The 20,000-nt window shown below is 40.3% G+C and overlaps 1 protein-coding gene across 1 annotated transcript in view; it reads left to right on the top strand.

The window, feature by feature from the left end:
- Window positions 1-17,778, top strand: part of LOC138054105 (uncharacterized) — a 26,475-nt gene extending 8,697 nt beyond the window's left edge. The window contains exons 3-5 of the mRNA XM_068900604.1: window positions 9,052-10,626; window positions 12,349-13,328; window positions 17,650-17,778. Coding sequence (XP_068756705.1) covers window positions 9,096-10,626; window positions 12,349-13,328; window positions 17,650-17,778 — 2,640 coding nt within the window. The 5' untranslated portion in view covers window positions 9,052-9,095. The remainder of the gene's footprint in view (window positions 1-9,051; window positions 10,627-12,348; window positions 13,329-17,649) is intronic.
- The last annotated feature ends 2,222 nt before the right edge of the window (window positions 17,779-20,000 follow it).

The raw sequence follows: 20,000 nt of genomic DNA, 5'->3' as shown, positions 1-20,000 counted from the left end.
TTTTTGTTGTAGTACTTTGCTGCCCATTTAGATGTGCACTTCGCTTTAGAGATTCCTTGACGATTGTCCCAAAATCCTGCGCATGCTGAAGAACAGTGAGTGTCTCACACAGCGTGCACGTTTTCCACTTGTGTTGTAAGCAACGATAGGATATCATCTACATATTTGGCGGTTAATTGTCGTATAGCCTGTGTATCCCTTTTTAAAGCAAAGACACAGATCTTTGCGTCTTCCGTAGGCTGTTCCAGGCTCCCAGATAGTCGAAAAAACGAAAACAACTGCGTGGGAAAAGCGAGTTGTGGATTGGGTCGAGGCGAGGATAGGGGAGCCTGTAAGCATCTCTTAAAATTCTTCATTCCGGAATACCAGCTCCTGGTATACCGAGCTGGTATACCCTCTGATTGGTCAATTTTGACAGTTTACATCAACACTGAAGGAGGCTCGTAAGGGTTTTTCGTTGCTGTGGTGTTTCTGAAACGATGAAAGAGACCGAAGAAGGATACTTCATAGTGTAGGCAAACTGTAAATATCTTTGCAACTCTATTGTTGGGTAATACGTTAAGGGACTGGTCAAAAAGTATAGGGGGGGGGGGGGGGTGGGCCGGAGCAGAGAGGGGGTGGGTCACGAGGTTTTGAGCCTTGTGCAAGGGGTGGGTCGTGCAATTTTCAGCTACCCTTAGGGGGTGGGTCACCCTATTTTATAACATAGACGGGCACACATTTAAGTCTTCATACTAACGGGACAGTTGACCACACTGTCTTGATATATAAAACACCGCCAGCTGAAATTACTGCTAAAAATACTCTCAAATCTGTTGTGTCCTTTTTAAAATGCAATTTTAATAAAATGTACGATTTTTGTTTGTACATTTCATTGCTGTTTAAAATTCTGATGCCTTAGTGTGGTCTCCTATGTTGTAACTTGTTACATATATTCTTGAAACAAAGCAAACAAAGAAACACGAGGTCCTATTTCTTTTCATAACAATAGGTATCAATATTATGACGGTTTGTAAAATGGAAAAAACAAACGAACTAACAAAACAGTCTGAATAGATACATGTAACACTGCCATGTAAAAGTTTCTGGTATTTTGTGATAAGCTGAACGTAGTGTCAGCTCACATTCAGTTGTCAGCAGCCATACAAAGTGTCTCCACTAGAAAAGATGCGAAGTGGCTCTGAAGCAAACAGCAGCTCAGAAGCAAGTGAAGAGAGTAGTGAGGACTATGTTGTGCAGGAATTTGGGAGTGATTCCTCCGAGGATGATGAAGATGACAATATACCTCTTGCAAAACTAGCATCCAACAATTGCGATGACAGTGACAGTGACAATGTCCCATTAAGTGCGCTCACCAAACACAGTATTTAATGTATTAATTTCCTTATCAAGCGAGGCAAGAGGCTAGATATGATTTTGTCATGCACAGAACAGGTTTTATTGGGTTTTTAAGAGGAAACCAATAATGCATGTTTTAATATTAGGGGGCGGATCATGTAATTTCCAACCTTGCTTTAGGGGTGGGTCAGTCATTTTTGTGCCGAAGGGAGGGGGTGGGCCATGTGTTTTTTATCAACCACATTTCCAAATGCTCCGGCCCACCCCCCCCCCCCCCCCATACTTTTTGACCAGTCCCTAAGGGCTTTTATGACGCCATGTGGATTACCATGGCAACACGCCAGGTCCTCAAAAAGGTCCTCTAAATTTCAGCTTTTGAAAATTATCTGAAAAGCAAAGTCAGTGACCTACCGGTCCGCGCAATTTTACACCTATTTCCACTTCCGTTTAGTTTAGTTCTTAGTTTTGAAGGAAATTTGATTCACTCAGCTGACGCGTGTTTCTTAGTTATGGCGTGAGTAGGTTACGCGCGTGTGCAGCCAAAAACCCTTTCGATCATTTCGATTCATGCGCGGAGCTTACACGTAGCACAAAAGAAAGACGTCAACTCTGTCGCCGAGTGTCTTAAAGTTTTCCCAAGCGTACAAGCGCTCAGATTCGAGCAAATGTTGTGCCTGTTGAACTTCACTCGAGAAAAAGATCCGTTTGCAATGCTTCCATCCGGTTTTGGAGAAAGCATAAATTTTGAGTTACTTCCGCGCGTTGTGAAAGCGCTTCAATGTTGTGATACGACATCACTGCGCACCGCTTATAATATAGCATCACCAGGTACGATACATAGTTCGAATTTTATCACACACACAACTATTATGTCCCCTGCACGCCACAATTCGACGGCGCTCTCTGATAACTGTGACGAACGACAAAAAATACAATATCAGTTTTATAGGACGTTTTCAACCAACCTCTAGGTACACCAATAACAATAGAAAAATGTACGACTTCTGGTGGACGAACAAAAGAAGCTAATGGGAGATCTTTTGTTTTCGTCCACCAGCATGGTTGCGATGACGTCACGTGAAAACCTCCTATTCTTTCTTATGCAAATACTTGGCAGGGTATTCGAATTCACCAGTTAAGCTCAATTTAAATTTCTGCGCGAAGATCTCATCGCCTTCGAATAAAAAGGGAGAAAAAAGTTTAAACCACTACTTTGCAATAGCGCAAAAATTTGCCAGAAACAGGCGTGTATTTCCATTGCATATGGCCACTGAAATTATAAATTCTTTTGCTGTTTTAAAACTTGGGCACTGGAATCTCTTATCATTTAACTAATCAAGCGTTAAAAGATCAAGGTGAGAGTCAAGGTGATGGCTACGTGTCTGTATACTGCAAATGCAATTTATCTCATCCACATGAAATATTGATGTTTTAATTCACATTCATTATCGGTTGTCCTAAAGCATCAGAGCTGAAGTTCATAGATGAGACCACTTATCATCTAGGCCAGGAACTTCAATAGGTGGATTTTTGTTTTCCTTGGAGAAGTCAACAGAGCGTCCGCGGAACTCGCAGTTTTCGAACTGTTCGTATGTTGTGGTCGAATTTGCTAAATCTCCGGTCGGTGATTTCCTTGACACTCGTTTCCCGGGCGCCTTGACAATGCCTTCGTTCGCTTGTAATGTAAAGTTATTTTCTTAAAATTGCCTTAAATTCTGGCTAACGTCCTTCCACAAGTGAGACAACTGACAACGGAAAGTTTTTCGTTCCGCGCAAGGTCCAACCCGAAGGAAGCAGCAACATCGGTCAACACAACATTTTTCGCCGCCAGTGTAAGAAACGAACAACGCTAAATAAGGAAACTCTAGGAATCTTTGCTCCCAAACACATCACGTTTTTCCTGGAAACCTGAAGAACTTAGCAATATGGCCTTAAGAGAATCAACGCATCACCTCTAAACAACAATAAAAGTATCGCGCTTGAACTCGCGCGGAACTAAACAAGGCCGCCCATTATCAACACTTTGACATTGACATTTTGACATTCGGAAGGTTACTTGCAAAGTGGGCGGAATGAAGAATACCGGCTCCTGCGTCTCGCCTCGACCCAAGCCCCCACCCATTTTTCGTACGCATTTTTTTCTCTTTCCCACTCATTTTTTCGCACCCATTTTTTTCTCTTTCCCTAAGGTAACTTATAGGGAACCGAGAATCTCCAGAAAAGATAAATATCGTTTCTGAGAGGCGGAGCATATCCGCTCGATTTGTTTGAATGAACATGTATCTTGTGATTTGAACAACGCTATTTCAACTTTGGATTAACAAATCCACGGTTACAAAATTTGACCTCTTGGTAAAGCCTAACCTGAGGTTAGTTTAACCCGCTTTTGAGCAACCGGGCCCTGGGCCCTGTTGTTCAAAAGCCGACCTGTTGTTCAAAAGACGATCAACGCTAATCCCAGATTAAAAATTTACCAAAGAGTTTATTTTTCTACTCTCAAATGCTCTTCAACGCTAATATTCAGCAAACTTTTACATTATAGGAAGTCAATCTTGAAAAACAAATATAAGCAAAAGAAACTTTTACGGAAAACTTGAAAAAAAAAAACAACAAACTTTACACTAATCCTGGATTAAGTTAATCGACTTTCGAACAACCGGGCCCTGAACTTTACTCTGAATGCAGAGGAGGATGGACAGCTGTCACGTGACAAATTGCGACCAATGAGCAGCGTTCATACAGATGTTCATGTCGGACGAAAAGTTCCATGGAGAAACTCAGAAACCCTCGGTTAATTCAGCATTTTTTCGCTTTGGTTTATTGATAATTCACCATAAATGCGTCAGATTAAACATATTGGAGTTGTTTTTCATTGCTATGAAGACAATGTGAAGTCCCACATTGCATTGTTTTGTTGGCACGCTTCGAGTGTGCCCTTTTTAGAAATTGATTTCTCGCTTTGTGTTCACTTTAGAGTCTTCAATTATGCAACACTATATAGCATAACAAATGGGTTTTCTATTTTATAGGTCGCCCCCCGTTGCCCTCGCAACGGATTTTGAGTTATTGTCGTCGAAATACAGCAGAAAGGATTGCAAGATTTGTTTTGTTCGCATGACATAATGGCGCAGAATGTTACCTCTTTTCGAAGAGTACACGGGGAAAGCGTGGCCAGATAAGATCTATCTTTCATGTTTTGCTGAGCTAAATGCTGCTGAAAATGTATGGAAGCTCAAGGAGGCAGCACATATGATCTAATGATACGCCAGGGAAGCTCCCAAAACAAGCACCAAGAGTCAGTTCAAGCTCGAGGAAAACCCTGTTTCACTCAAAAACCGGAGAACCATTGTTGTGTATGAAGTATTCTTGTTGATGAGTCAATTGTCCCCACAAGAGATAAGAGCGAGTAGTTCATGATAGAAAAACGTTTCGATTATTTAAGGTTTTTCTTCTTCTTTCTCATCAAATAAGATTTCTGTTAAAATTTGTGATGTGGCGCCAAATTACAACTGCTGATGTGCGTTCAAAAAGGCTCAAAACAGTATTGACACTTTAAATCGACATGATTAGTTGATGGGTTATAATTATTACAACAATACCATACATACGTGAAACACCAAAATTATATTTGTGCTGCCATTATTGTGATAGCATGAAGGAATCAATTGCCAATATTTTATCTTCAGGTTATTATAACTAAAAAAAAAACAAACTTAGGAAACCCAACTTTTATTGTTATAAAGTGATGAGCAAATTACCTAAACAGAAACGTGGGGTGGAGAGTTTGACATTTTCATTGAAAAAAATTCGAATTCCCCACTCCCGGGACAAAATAATTGGTCAAAATCCCCACCCAGCGGCAAGTGAAGGTGGTAAAATGTCCTTTGTACCATCAAAATCGTTAGCCTGGGGACGTCACATACAATCAAAATCTCTACCCTGTGTGAACAGACCTCATGATCAAACTCCCGTGGTTAGCCCGACCCCCCTCCCTGGGACGTAACATTGATAGGTGCCTTATTAGTACACAGCTTCATTGAATTGAGCTGCTGAACCAGATGTTACAGATGATCAAAATATGTTGGTCAGTGCAAATAAAGTTTTCTTTCCTGATTTTGAATTATCTGAACTCAACCTGTGCTTGATACAAACAACAGTGTTTCAGGAAATTCCTGCCCATAATTTGTTTTCCAGAGTTCTGAGAGCAGACAACATGCTCTCAATTTTGGGACAATATTTCTTTTTGCAAATCTTCCCCAAAAATCTTGCAAAATTAATCCTCCAAATATCGGTACTTCTATAAGTGCTTGCAGAGGAAAACCAGCATGCTTATCTTTCCATAGTCCACTTCTGCATGTTATTAAGGGCTTCTCAGATCCAACAGTTGCAATGGCATCAAGAACAAGCTTTCCAGTGAGGTACATCAGATGGGGAAAGGAAGGAGTGGAAACGAGCGACCTCAGACTGTCTGAGTGCAGTAGCACAGTGCTTTATTCCATAACTGTCAACTGAGCTGCATTTTGTTTTTCAGGAGATTCAACTTGTCTTTGCCTAATATGTAGCTCTAACAATGCACGATATTGTTTTGGTACCGTGTATCATTGTAGTGCCATGGTAGATGTCTTAGGTAAATAGCCTCCCTGAGAAGACATGTGGTTACTAGTATAATACTAAACCCAGAAAGATTGAAGAAAATAAAAGAGAATGGAGAAACATTGATTTGAGGCTGACATGTTGACCATTTTTCTCTGTGCCATTTTCAAAAATTCCTGTCTTGGCTTGTCGTGGGCACCACCAATACCTTAAAACACCAACGTGTACTGCACACTATTATCTCCTGAAAATTTCACTACTTCTGAAAGTACTGTCATGTGAGCAATTTGACTATCAGGGGGCTATCTTCACAAGATAAGCAGTATTTCTCTAAACAAGAACCCCCAAAAAACAAATGGATTGATATCTTATTTCAGATGGTAAGCATAGGTGACTTCTTTTATGTTAAGATATGTTTTGAAACATTACGATACCTGAACTACCTGTCTACCAAGGGCAACTTTCAGTGACATGGTGAACTAAAATTATATTTTTAATTTTATGGACAGACTATTTACAGTTTTCCAGTCCATTATGTGACAAACAATAAAACATTTCCTTCTTCATGAATGCCTTCATTTTCCTTTTTGTCATCCTTTAATGTTCGACCAAAAAATATTCCATGGCCAGCCGTATCTGGAAAGGACGAACAGTTGCATAAACATTCATCCCGTCAACATCTAACAAAATATGAAGCAACTGGCAAAGTTTCCTTTGGAGCTCGATGCGGTTGTGCAATGGCTGTTTCTGAGGAGGATCCTCTCCTGGTCGCTTTCTTGAGGGTCAAACTACAACATGAGAAGAACGATCTATATACATGTTGTGCATTAATTACGCCAGGAAAATCTGTTCTCACACAGTTTAGAACGACGATGGCTCAAGCCTCAAATACATAAAAATTTCCAACAACGCATGATTCTAAAACAAGAAAATTTATACCCTACCTCAAAATCAACACTGGGTTTTTTAATAGAACTGACGCCGACTTCACAGCATCTAATTTCCTCGCTCAGTCCATCTAATTTTTTCGCTCAGTTGCAAAATGAACATTCGTCTTTCAAAAGGAATTTTTTCTCGAACCCATTGATCATCAAAAAGAGTCGGCTTAGAACAGAGAAAGTAAATAAATTGAGCATGTCACAGCAATGTAAGAAGAAGCAACTGGAACTCTTAAGCGAAGTTGACTCTGCGTCCTGTCTATCAATGGCGTCCATGTTGATTACAACGCAGAGATGTGTTTCTCTTGAAGTCTGGAGGCAACTGACTGAAAAATAAAAATTTCCCATGACGCCTTGCACGCTGCTGTCCACCCTCCTCTGCTCTGAATTTATCAAACTCTGCAGCATATAAAAAACGACCAAAACCAACACGTATCGTTGAGCTCATTGCTGCCTTCATCCGATATCAAATTTGGCAAGTTGCCACTGTCCATCTGTGACTATTTATATAGAAAAGTTCTCGCATTTACCAGCAGAGGATTATGCCAGGCGAAATAGCTTCAATAAGAACCCGCCAATTCATTGCTGAAAGGCTTGTTCCTTCATTCCTAAAAATTTCCGTTACATGTTTTATATTTTATTTTCTAACTCAAGGACTCCTTGATGTTTTGATATGTCCACTGGAATTTCCGATTGCCACTTTTTCACCTTTTCGAAAGAAACTTACGATCACTTTTATAATTCCGCTCATGACTCGGCCGCATGAAAAAACAACGGCACAACAGTCGGAGCAGGCAATGAAAATACTGCAGCACAACTGCTGCCCTCGATTACAAGCCGCTGTTCGGAAAATGAGTCTCTGTTCCTCCCCGAAAAGGTGGAGAAACAGGGGCGCTTACCATTTAGGCGGAATTTTCGGTGAGAAGTTTTTGACAGATGGCACTGGACATTCCCTACCGAAGAAATGAGAGACGGAATGATCCGTTCCAGTTGTGAGTCTATTTGCGAATGCCGTAATAGTCTTGGTACAAATAAATGTGGCGGCCAATGCCCGAATCCTCGAATCGGAGCCTGGTTATAGTGGTGCAAACAAATGGTACAGAAATTTCTGGTCGTTTCGATAAAAGTGGAAAAAGAAGAAAACTTTCGAAGGTTGTCCTTTTTTTCCGGGAAATTTTTTGCTGGTGTCAACCGTTCCATTTGTTTTCCCACCGGAACAACGGTTTTTTTTTTTTGAGGCTCAGGTCGTAAGCAGCTCTTTAAACTTATGATTTCCAATAGAAACCAATAAGGAAAGAAAGAAACGCTAAAACCTAAAGGCCAAGTCAAAACTAGATTTCTTGATTAACTTCATGGAGCGTTTATCGTCTCAACGAAAGAAATTTGATGAAAAGTCATTTTTTGTATCTCTTTCTTCACGACTTTTCTAACTTTTCTAACTTATCATTTGAAGACTTTCATATCTCGACCGCTGTAGTGATTCATAGTTCCAGAGAAATTATGAAGTTCTACTAGAGACCAAGTGGAACTCTAGGAGTCAGGATGACATGGTGGTCATAGACAGCGCTTCCCACCATTGCAGTCGTATGTGGACTGAGTTCCAGTTGGTCCCAACCTGATTCGATGGTTTTGCTCTGGGGGGTCCAGTTTTCCTCCCTCCCTTGCCAAAATCGACTCGCAGGTTCTTTTCCACTATTGTAAAAGGAAACCTTACTTTACCCTCATTTATATGATATACTTAAAGCTGTCAAAAGTTACAAACGATGAAAGTGTTGGGGTAACTCCCAAGCAGTCAAAAACTGTAGTAAAACGACATTGAGATTGCGCCTTGTTTCTTTTAATTTGTAAAGCAGAAATTAAGTCATTTGCCCTTTAGAATGTCAATAGCATGGGTGTTCCCACAAGTCTTTCATACATTGGTATATTCCAGAGGATTCAGTGGTAGTATCATGCAATGTTCCAAAACAATTTCTTAGATCTTGCATTGGTTTGAGTTCAGTTTTTCGGTAAAAGATGGAAACAGCATTAGAGGCAAAATATAGATTTGTTAATATGAATGAACTATGGTAGACGTTTATAGACACCACGGAAAAGATAACATAACAAAATTAAACTGTCTTCCGTCATTTTCTTTACTAATAAATGAATAGATAAGTTAATTGCGCTGTCTGGTTTTTCTCAGGGACGGATACACTGTCGTTTGCTGGATTTCGGGCATGTTAGTGTATGAATGGATATTTTCGAAGGCACATGTTTAAAGGCTGCGAGTCATGTGAACAACGACCAGGGTTAAAATGCGAAAATGATACCGTTAGTCTTAAACCGGGTTACTGGTGGAAATGGGAGAATGATGCAAACAAAGAACTTTACAAATCCTTCAGCGACTTCTTACAGCGGAATTCTTCTGTTGGAAACCAATCCCTCATCGAGTACCGATACCCTCTTCCTCCAGCATATAGATGTCCAAGACCGGAATCATGTCTGGGAGGTATGAACTCCACATGTTTCCCTGGATATAAAGGACCATTGTGTGAAGTGTGTAGTTCTGGATATTACAAAAAGTTGAAGACATGCAAAGAGTGCCCCTCAACAGCATGGATGATAGCACAGCTTTCCGTCATAGCAGCAGTAACTATTATAATCACTGCGATTGTGGTTTGGAGAAGCAGGAAACAAGCCAAGAACAAACAAGATCGCTCCTTATTTGATATAATTCTTGGAAGACTAAAAATTGTTATCGGTTTCTACCAGGTAACATTTGGAGTTCTCGACGCATTTGCATACATCAAATGGCCAGAATCTCTCGAGCTTATTGGAAAATATTCCGAGATGTTACAGCTAAACATTTTCCAGATTGCTCCTATCCACTGCCTCTCTCCAGATCTAAAAGTCAATGCTTTTGGAGAATTGTTTACTATGCTCGGTATCAATGCTGCAGTTGTCATTTTAGCATTCATTATTTATGGCGTTAGGAAGGTTTTATTAAGCAGAAAGACCTTCCCGAGTCAAGTGGAAAAAGTGAAGACAATTTCCGAAACAAAGCAGTTGGCCTACAGAACAGTCTTTTTTTTCCTTTATCTAACCTATCTAAGCACCTGTTCCAAGACAGCAAGTGTTCTTCCCCTTGCCTGTCAAACACTGTGCCTTGACGAAAAACATGAAAAGTGCGATACGTTTCTAAAAGTTGACTTTAATGTCAAGTGTTCCAGCCGAGAATTCCGACGATCTGTGATTGTTGCATATTGTAGTATTTTGTACATCATGTTTCTTCCTCTGGCTGTCTTGGTAGTTTTGTGGAGGCACCAAAGATCATTGAAGAAACATGGCGACAGAGCAGACGATGAATTTACACATTCCCAGCATTCAATTCCAGAAATTGTCACAGGATTACACTTTTTATTCGCAAATTACAACACTCACACATGGTATTGGGAACTTGTTGAAACGGCTCGAAAGGTGACATTAACTTCAAGCATTATTCTGATAGGAGGTGAGAGCAGAGCCTACATTGGGTTAGCATATGTTATATCAGGTCTCTATGGTATGTTCTTTGCGTACAAGCGGCCAATAGCGGAACCATTTGAGAACAGCCTGATGCTTTCTTCCCTTGCCGTCACATTCGTCAACCTCGCAATAGGTGTTGTCAGTAGAATACCAGCAGAGGGCACACAATCCTCGGTGGTTTCATACATGGACCATATCATGTTCAACGCATTGGTATTTGGAGCAAATTTTCTGGTTATTGCAATTCTTGTGGGTAAGCATTTTGTTCGTAATTAAAATTAAATCAAAAAGAGTTCGGGACGAACCATAATTCAAAGTTATTTTTGCGCGGTTTACTGAATATGAGGGAAAAGCAGGTCTTGACAAGTGTTAATGAAATCCAAAAAGAAAATTGGGGAGTAACCGTGCATTTTGCGAAGATGATTAATTAACAATATTTGTAAAAAAAAATTATAATTGAAAGCAACGCATGGCGTTTTTTAGTAAAGTGAAGCTTAATTATCTCTGAAAATTGCGTGGTTACCCCCAATTTTCTTTTTGGATACCAAGAGCACTAGCAAAGTTCTGCTTTCTCCGCATAGTTTTGAGCCGCGCAAAAATATCCCTGTGTTATAAGCACCATCCATGGGAAATCCGAGTATCTGGAGATGCGCAAAACGTATGCGCAATAACAATAGTAGGCACCGTCCTTAAGTTGAAAATTTAACTTTGACATTGCAACTTAATTAATCTTTGTTATACCACAAGAGGGAAAGTGATGAGCGAACAGATTTTCCTGATGCCAAAGAAGAGTGAATTAGATAAGAGTGTTGTTACAGCATGGGTGGGCTCCCCAGCACAGTCACAAATGAGAGTATTTTTAGAATACCCTTTCCAGGTAAAATCAGATGTCATGTCTCTGAAAAAAACATTTCAGAATCAGTCACGCGTGACATGGCTTCTTCTGATTGGTTAAAGTTGGTTGCCCTTTGTTTGTTTCGCGCGCAAAGTGCATATAAAAATTAATCAATTTGTGACTGTGCTGGGGCAAGACCACAAACTGATAGATCATCATTCTTTTCTAATTCACTCTTGTGCCAGAAGCTCGGACCTCGGTTGCCTTCGGCTTTTCTGGAATGAACAACCATCCTCTTAACTATGTCACTATAATGTAACAATCAACAATTTTTTTTTTTTTTTTTTGATTTGTCAAATTTAATAATGGTGTGCACATCATTGGGCAAAGTAAAAAGTGTCACTCCCCACCCTCTCGGAGATCAAAGTATGGAAACGACCACGTACCTCAGGATCAATCTATAGTTAATGAGGATTATGGGGCACTAGCACTTTAAAGGCCCATCTTCAACCGACAGGCATCGCGTACCGTGGAACAATTTTCATATATGAAAATCCCACCAAAGCTGAACTTCATCCAATCAGATTGCCACGATAAGCAATGCGAATTTCCATAAAAAAAACAAACGGTCGGAAAGCCTGTTGGTTAAATATAAGTCTGTAAGTTTGCTCTCTGAAGAAAATGTTAAAAAAGGAATTGGGACCGCAAACCACAAACCGATTCTGTGTCTGAATCGTAGAGTGGTATCTTCCAGACAAAGTGAACTGCGGTATGTTAGGGTTAGGGCTAGGGTTAGTAGACACCCTCCTTAAATTTAGCCAACTCAAACAAAGAGGCTAGGGGCAAAACTCAACTATGCTGAGTGTTTGTTTTTTAACCCATCATACGAGTTTTGTTTACTAAAACAAAGTAAGTTCTTTTAGAAATTTTCACTCAATTTCGATCAAAAATACTTCAGCATCTTGCAATATGATTGGAATACAGTGACACAAACAAACATCCGGGCATTTACAACCAATGGGGGAAAAAAGTCGGGCGAATACGCATTTTTTCAGAGTACCAAGCTCCGTTGTTGGACTTCTCGTTCACTTGCGATACCATACAAACGCATTCGCTTGTTTTCTTTCTTCCTTTTTTTAGTCCAGTACGTCAGGTTTTTTTGCCACTTTATCAAAGAGTGGCGCAAAAATCCACAATGGTCTCTTTCGTGTTGCCTGGCGTTGCTTTTGCCTCTTAATGACCTCCAGAACGAAATACGAGGAATGACAGGGAAAAATTTGCTGAATGAACAAGTGCAATCTGGTAATTTTAACGTGCCATCAGTATCTAGTACGTTAAAGGAGAGTGGAGCAGTAAGCTTTGAACTTGTTACTATTCATGAGCAGCCCGAAGAGTCAGTTAAACCTCGATCCGTCAACTTTGGCTTTGAGGAAAGTGACAACGGTGGCCTTGAAGAAGAAGAAGATACTGACAAAGTGGTATTTAAAACAAGAAAGGAGAGTGGAGCAGTAAGCTTTGAACTTGCTACTGTTCATGAGCAGCCAAAAGAGTCAGTTGAACCTCGATCAGTCAACTTTGGCTTTGAAGAAAGCGACAACGGTGGCCTAGAAGAAGATGATGCTGACAAAGTGGCATTTGACGCAAGAAAGAAGAGTGGAGCAGTAAGCTTTGAACTTGCTACTATTCATGAGCAGCCGAAAGAGTCAGTTGAACCTGGATCAGTCAACTTTGGCTTTGAAGAAAGCGACAACGGTGGCCTAGAAGAAGATGATGCTGACAAAGTGGCATTTGACGCAAGAAAGGAGAGTGGAGCAGTAAGCTTTGAACTTGCTACTATTCATGAGCAGCCGAAAGAGTCAGTTGAACCTGGATCAGTCAACTTTGGCTTTGAAGAAAGCGACAACGGTGGCCTAGAAGAAGATGATGCTGACAAAGTGGCATTTGACGCAAGAAAGGAGAGTGGAGCAGTAAGCTTTGAACTTGCTACTATTCATGAGCAGCCAAAAGAGTCAGTTGAACCTCGATCAGTCAACTTTGGCTTTGAAGAAAGCGACAACGGTGGCCTAGAAGAAGATGATGCTGACAAAGTGGCATTTGACGCAAGAAAGGAGAGTGGAGCAGTAAGCTTTGAACTTGCTACTATTCATGAGCAGCCGAAAGAGTCAGTTGAACGTCGATCAGTCAACTGTGGCTTTGAAGAAAGCGACAACGGTGGCCTTGAAGAAGAAGAAGATGCTGACAAAGGGGCATTTGACACAAGAAAGAAGCTGGATCATCTCGCAAACCCGAGGGCGACATTCGATACTCATTTCTGACTGGCTTGTTTGAAGTATTAACTGGACTGACTAAAGATTATCCCGGACAACGGCATTCTTTTGTAGAAATATGGAACGTTAAGTCCTTCAATAATGAAACCTGGCAACATATGATTATCTTATTTGATCGTGAAATCGTTATCAGGAATAGAACATAAAAGATTACCTCCGTAAGTCTCAAGGTTTGAAATACCTCACGGCACATTCCTTTTGGGATTCTGTCTTTGAGATTGTTTATCGTTAAACTCTAGATTAAACCGGCTTGTTCTTAGAAATAATGTCTGTCGTTGACTCTGTTTTCCTTGATACTCTAAATCTTGTATCGTGAGTTCCTTACCATGTAGTATTTTAAAGATAAAATGAACATGCAACTGACGACAACATACAGTTGTCACGGGAGGCAGATCGTGGGAAAAAAGTCATTGTGAATGACACGGATGGCAATCTTCCAAAAAACAACAACCAAAGCAAGGATTGACCTGAACCGATCACCAACCTGCTGTGTGCAACTTATACTGATCCACAGCTAGTCGACAACATAAACAGTATAGCTGTGAGCATAACCTTGAGACAAGTAATGAACGAGGTTCAAGAGTCTTTTATTGAGTTCATATACATGTTAAAATAATTAAACGTAAATAGTTTCAGATTTTATGACCGAAAAAATTTTTTGAAAGAAGTAAAATTGTTTGATCTACTGTGCGACCAAATGTGCCTGGAGGCCCAGTCAGTGGTTGAGACTCAGCGTTGTCGCTTTGCTGTTTTCCAAGACAGGAAACTTTGCTCTGCACTATCTCTTCTCACTCAGGTGCAGGAGTAAAGATGGTCGCCGGCGACATACTGCAGGGAACGAGCATGCTTCGGTTTAGTATCCCGTCCAGGGGTGAGTAACAATAGTCTCAGTCGCTTCATTGTACAGAAACTTGGATGAGCTCCAGCAGTGTGAACCCTCGGGGATCTAGAGCGACTTCGCTTTGCCTTGCAATGCCAACCATGATGTGTACTAATCTGGATAATATCGTACTTTACAAGAATCTAATTATCTGGAGCATTCAGTTGTTATGTTCTGATCGATGATCAAACTCAGGAGTAGACAATTTAGTTTAGTAACTGAAAGGGAAAGCACTGCGTGTGCAGCAACGTGTCATCTTAAAAAGTAATTAAGTAATTTCATTGTATGAACAATGTTAAGCCTTCCAAAAATGGAATCGTGTACACCTGTGTTGACGAAGAGACTCGGTGGTGAAGATGGACTCTCCTGATTATGGACTGCTAACTTTTAAAAATATAAAACAAAATGATTTGCACAATTTATCGCTATGCATGGTTATGCCTTCTTAACTTTGCTTAACCTTATCGTTGAAGACCTTTGGGACTTAGACAAGCTCTTTAAGCTAGTAAGCTGCCAAAATGTCGCTTAAAATTTTGTTTATAATACTTAAGAGACCTGGTAGTGACTGAATGCATGATAGTTTATACCGTGTACTTTTGTTTCTAAAATTACTATATATTTTAGTAGTTTAGTTTGTATCTTGTGATGTTGCCAGGTAGCTGTTTAGCCTCAATAAAATAAAAAAATGCCGTATTCATTGAAGTAAGAAAGATAAATTTTCTTTAACTTAAAAGAAATCATCTTAAACTTCAAAGGTCTTGAGCAAGATTTTTCCATCTCCTGGGGTTCTCAATAATAATACCATGTGAGATGGGGAAGTTGAAACTTAAGGTCCAAAAAATGGGATAGAGCGGTTAGGGAATCCTGGTAACATGCCTCTCCAAGCTTGATTAAAAAGGCAAAGATAAAAATTAAGGAAAAACATGAATGATAATATGAGAGACATTAAGATACCCCGAAACTGGTTTACGAGTGACGGGTAGCGCCATATCTTTTTCATTTTGCGATGACGAAATCGATCTTACCCGGTAGATCCAGCCGTTTTTCAGGGCTAGCAACCAGTTTACCCGAAGAAGAAGTTCGAGTAGCAACAGAGGAGACGATGGAAAAAGCGAGTGAGTTTTCATCATTGGAGTACTTTCTAAACAGAGAATATTCGTGAGGAAGATTTTTGGATGTAATTGATAGCCTTTCTTAAACAATTCAGTAAAGTTATTTCTGAAGAAAAAGAGCAACCTTGCTGCCGAGCCGGCCATCTTTGTAAACAATCGTTACCAATCCCCGCCCGTTAACTCTTCGGGACACTACCCGTACCCGTATACCAGTGTATGTTGCAGGTAAAATCCGCTTTCAGGTTGAATCCGTTTTAACCTTGGTTATATTCATGATCCGCATTTTACCTAGGTTGAATTATGCACTCAACCTAGCTTAACCTCCCCCTAAAAAGGATACTTACGCTCTCCCTCCTCAAGCTCTGTCTTACGCATCTGAACACATCTTCTTAATATTTGGTGTCATCTTATCGGTTTCTGTATTCGTACAACGATTAATTCAGTTTCAACATTGCAACATAGTAAGGGGACAAAGAACTATACTATGCACCTACCGGTACTCGAACTTGCAACCTCCAGATCTGTAGTACTGTGTCTCCACCCCTATACCAAAACGACGAACATGCTCAACCCAGCACAGTTCGTTTCATTATTTACTTTTCTATGATTGGTCAATTAATATCTATGTTTATGTTATGTTTTAAAGTATCAATATCTCTATGTGTACAGAACAGATTGACATCATCAGCAAATACGTGAAATTCAAGAATTTTTGAGCAATGATAAAAATCATTAGTATATAATAAAAGCAAAATTGAAAAAAAGCTGGACCGGCTAAAAGCTGGTTATTACCCAATCAGATTTAAAGATTTAGGATTCTGGCCCACTGAAATGGTTCAGAAAAAAATTAATGTCCACTGTTTAATTCAGGGATTATGTTATGTTTTAAATTATCAATATCTCTATGCAATATAACAGATTAGCATCATCAGCAAATAGGTGAACTTCAAGAATTTTTGAGCAATGATAAAAATCATTAATATATGGTAGAAACAAAATGGAACCTAGAACTGATCCTTGAGGAATACCACAAGGGACTGTGACAAGATCAGATGTTACATCATTATTTGCAACCATTTTTTTACGGTTTTTGAGAATAAATGTCGCCGGATCTGTTAAGGAGGGTTGTTAGCCTTCTTGCACACGTTTCTACAACGGGACATACTGATACGGTATGCAGGGGCGGCAAAAGGCAGTGCTTAAAGTCACTGTAGAGAAAGGGGCACTTAAACCAGAAGAATCGGAAAAACAGGCCGGGAATCTTGGAACTGAAGTAAGCAATATTAGATAAATTGTAGACTAGGAAAAATAGGAGAATTTTAACTCTGAAATAGCAGATTCGTATTTTGATCTTAAGTGGCTCTCACCGTCACTTTTCAAGTGAAGTCTTCCGCTGCATACCAGGTCTTTTTGTCCTCCGATTATGAGGAAAAGTTTATCTCAAGCTCTTATCGCACTAATCTCCTTTTTAGCCATTATCGCACGCCAATGGAGACGAAAAGACTTGGTTTGAGCCTTAAGATCACAGTTCAAAAACGTTTGAAAGCCAAGACCGAAAAAGAGCACGAATTAACCAGGTCTTGAATTTGTGGAGGCAATGATAGGACATTCAAATCTCAACTCCTGCCTATAGTTAAACGCCATGCAGATAACACAGCTTTAGGTAAGCAGAGAGTAACTGTCATTTCCTACGGTAAGTTCTCCCGAGTTTAATTTCATCCCTCGGTCGGGCTATGGGATAAAGAACTTACGGTCGCACCGGGTTCGAAAGCGGCTTCTTGACCACAGACTGAATTTGGATTCGGTGGTCGTGAATTCAACTCAAATCCAATTCAAATCCTTGCTGCTCGGCATTCTCCCGCGGGACCGGAAACTCACTAACATTGTACCCATCTTTAACAAAGGAAAGAGGGATCTTTATCTCTAAAGTTCTCGAGCGCTGTGTTCTGGCGGGTCTACGGGGTCATATATTGTAAACACCCGCATATTAGAGCGTAGAATTTAACAACCTGTTAGGCTATAAATACTAAAATTTCATTTTAGACCCCTCTTACACAAAAGCCAGGGTAGCCTAAAAAATTAAACAGGTCCTGATTTTTAAAAAACGACCTTGTAATTTCAGCCGACTGGAACAAATTGCACTTTAAACTGCACAGATCTTGTTCAAAACGTATTTGTCGTGGTTTTGAAATATAAAGGCATCAGCGTCCTCATGACAGGAAATCAGTCATACCATATCATAGAGGAGTAGATATCTTTTGTGGAAATAAGAACTACTGCGAATACCAATTCTATAAGAACCTAATTTAGCCTAACTTGGCAAAAATTTATTTTCTTATATGCTGATGTTTACTGTATTTTAGCTTTAAATGTAATTTCTCGAAGATATTAGCTCTTGTAGCTACTTTGAAATTCGAAATAAAGTTTGTGCATGTATGTATGTATGTTGTTTTTAGCAGGGCGCGTGCGTACACTTCGCAATCCGCGACTCCAGTGGGTACCATATGGAAGATACAATATCTTTTTTTGAAGAATATCAATGCGGTCAAAAATCCTACGTTAAATTGACAAGGGCGGAACTGAGCTGTGCTTAAGAAAGGATCTATCTCATATGGTTTAGGGGCCGACATTTCTCCCAGTCAAGTACTGCGTACGGGGAGGAAGGTACGTATCTGAAAGCAGCGAAGGACCAACCGCGTTTGAAAGCGGTGCGCGGGTCGAAAGCTCGGGCTGAATCGTCAGGTACGACGCTCTGGCGCGATGTCCAAAGGTACTGCGACTGGATCGCCTTTTTCTCTCTTGTTCAAACATTTCGTCAGCGCATGCCTTGATGTTCTGTCTCCCCGATGCGTACCATGCCAAAAAAGATTCGGTTTTTTCAAGGAATTGGCATTTCAGTTGATTCTACAGGCATAAACGTAACGTAAGAACCGTGTCTAGTCTTCTCTCAAAGGACACAGATAGATCATATTTTTGTAGAAAATTTAGCATGGTGAACGAGGCTTGGAAAGGGAAAAGGAATAATTTTGACTATAGTATCAATGGCTTAACGCCCTTGTTCGCATATTATAATAGCAATATTTTCCCCTGATTCTGTAAGTCTGTTTTAGCGCTTGTTCGGCGATGTTATCACCATAACGAGCCAGACGTTTTAGCAACCAAAACAGAACCTCGGCACCCTTTGGGGATAGCAGGCTATTTGACTGATGTTTCCAATCGCGAGCTCTCTGCGCATGCATTGTAAATAAAGTTAAGGCAAGGGTATGCACGCGCATCCGCACGGCCCCATTTCTTCTATACCCCGCACGATTTTATCAAGACGTGGGGCCACAAGAGTGTTTTGTGTAAAAGGACAAGTCTCCTTAAGGCGCTGTTACACTGTGCAATATTTCGTGCAACTTGTCTCACAAAGCCGTTTCTACAAACCTTCTCACAATACAAAACAAGTTGTTTTACGGCTGTTACACTGAGCAACGTTTCATGCAACCTGGCTCGTTTAGATGATCTCGTAAATAGGCCATTTTACAGTTGTTTGCTCACCGACCAAGCCTATGAATGGCTGCGAGGCTGACGGTGACCTTGCATTGATACAGACCTCGCTGCTTTTATCATGTAAATTGTGTTGTTGTAACGCTAATTAGTCCATATTAACATTACAAAATCATGAAAGTTTGTATCAAAACAGGGTCACCGGCAGCCTCGCTTCTATTGTTAGGCCTGGTAACTTAGCCACAACTGTAAAATGGTCTATTCAGAGTAGCATTTTTCTGCGGGTTTGGCAATTTCATTCGCCTGAAAGTGGCATTGGCTGGTGCCGCAAACCGCACACGGCTGTCCTAATGTTATTTACACATTAATGCATTTTCATTTAACTTTTCTTATTTTTGAATTAAATTCATCAACAAGGATCGGCCTGCCAGAGCTTGTTTAGCTCACTATTGCAGATAAAAAAGCGTATTCAGCAACTGAGGTAGCACTCGAAAACGGGCCGAAGGACCCAACCTCCCTCACAACCGAGGGTCCGGGACAGGAAATCCCAGGACTATCATCATCCTCAGCGGCCTCAAGAAGGGATGCTGGTCTACTCCATTCTTTGTAAATAACTTCACAGAGAAAATATATATTTTTTAAAAAATGCGTTAGTCCTTCGACAGAAAGAATACCGATTTCGAAGCATTCGTTCTGGCGAAAGGCTAACGCTAGAAAGGTCAGATTTCAAATTTCCCTCCAGTGATTAATTTACCATGTGAACTCAGCTGTTAAACCCATTTCTTCGTTTCGCTTCCCCACCGATGCATCAACACAGTTTCTTTAAATATTGAACCCCACCGATGCATCAACACAGTTTCTTTAAATATTGAACCCCTTTTTGCATAGATTTTGATTGCTTGCCTTGAGCCTTTTGCAGTCTTAACAGGATCGGTAATTATATTTTGAAAAGACTGCTGTTGATCTCTGATCTCATCAGGTGCA

The sequence above is a fragment of the Montipora capricornis genome, chromosome 6 (genome assembly GCF_036669925.1).
Source record: "Montipora capricornis isolate CH-2021 chromosome 6, ASM3666992v2, whole genome shotgun sequence".
NCBI lineage: Eukaryota > Metazoa > Cnidaria > Anthozoa > Scleractinia > Acroporidae > Montipora > Montipora capricornis.
This window is presented reverse-complemented; position numbering and strand designations above follow the sequence as displayed.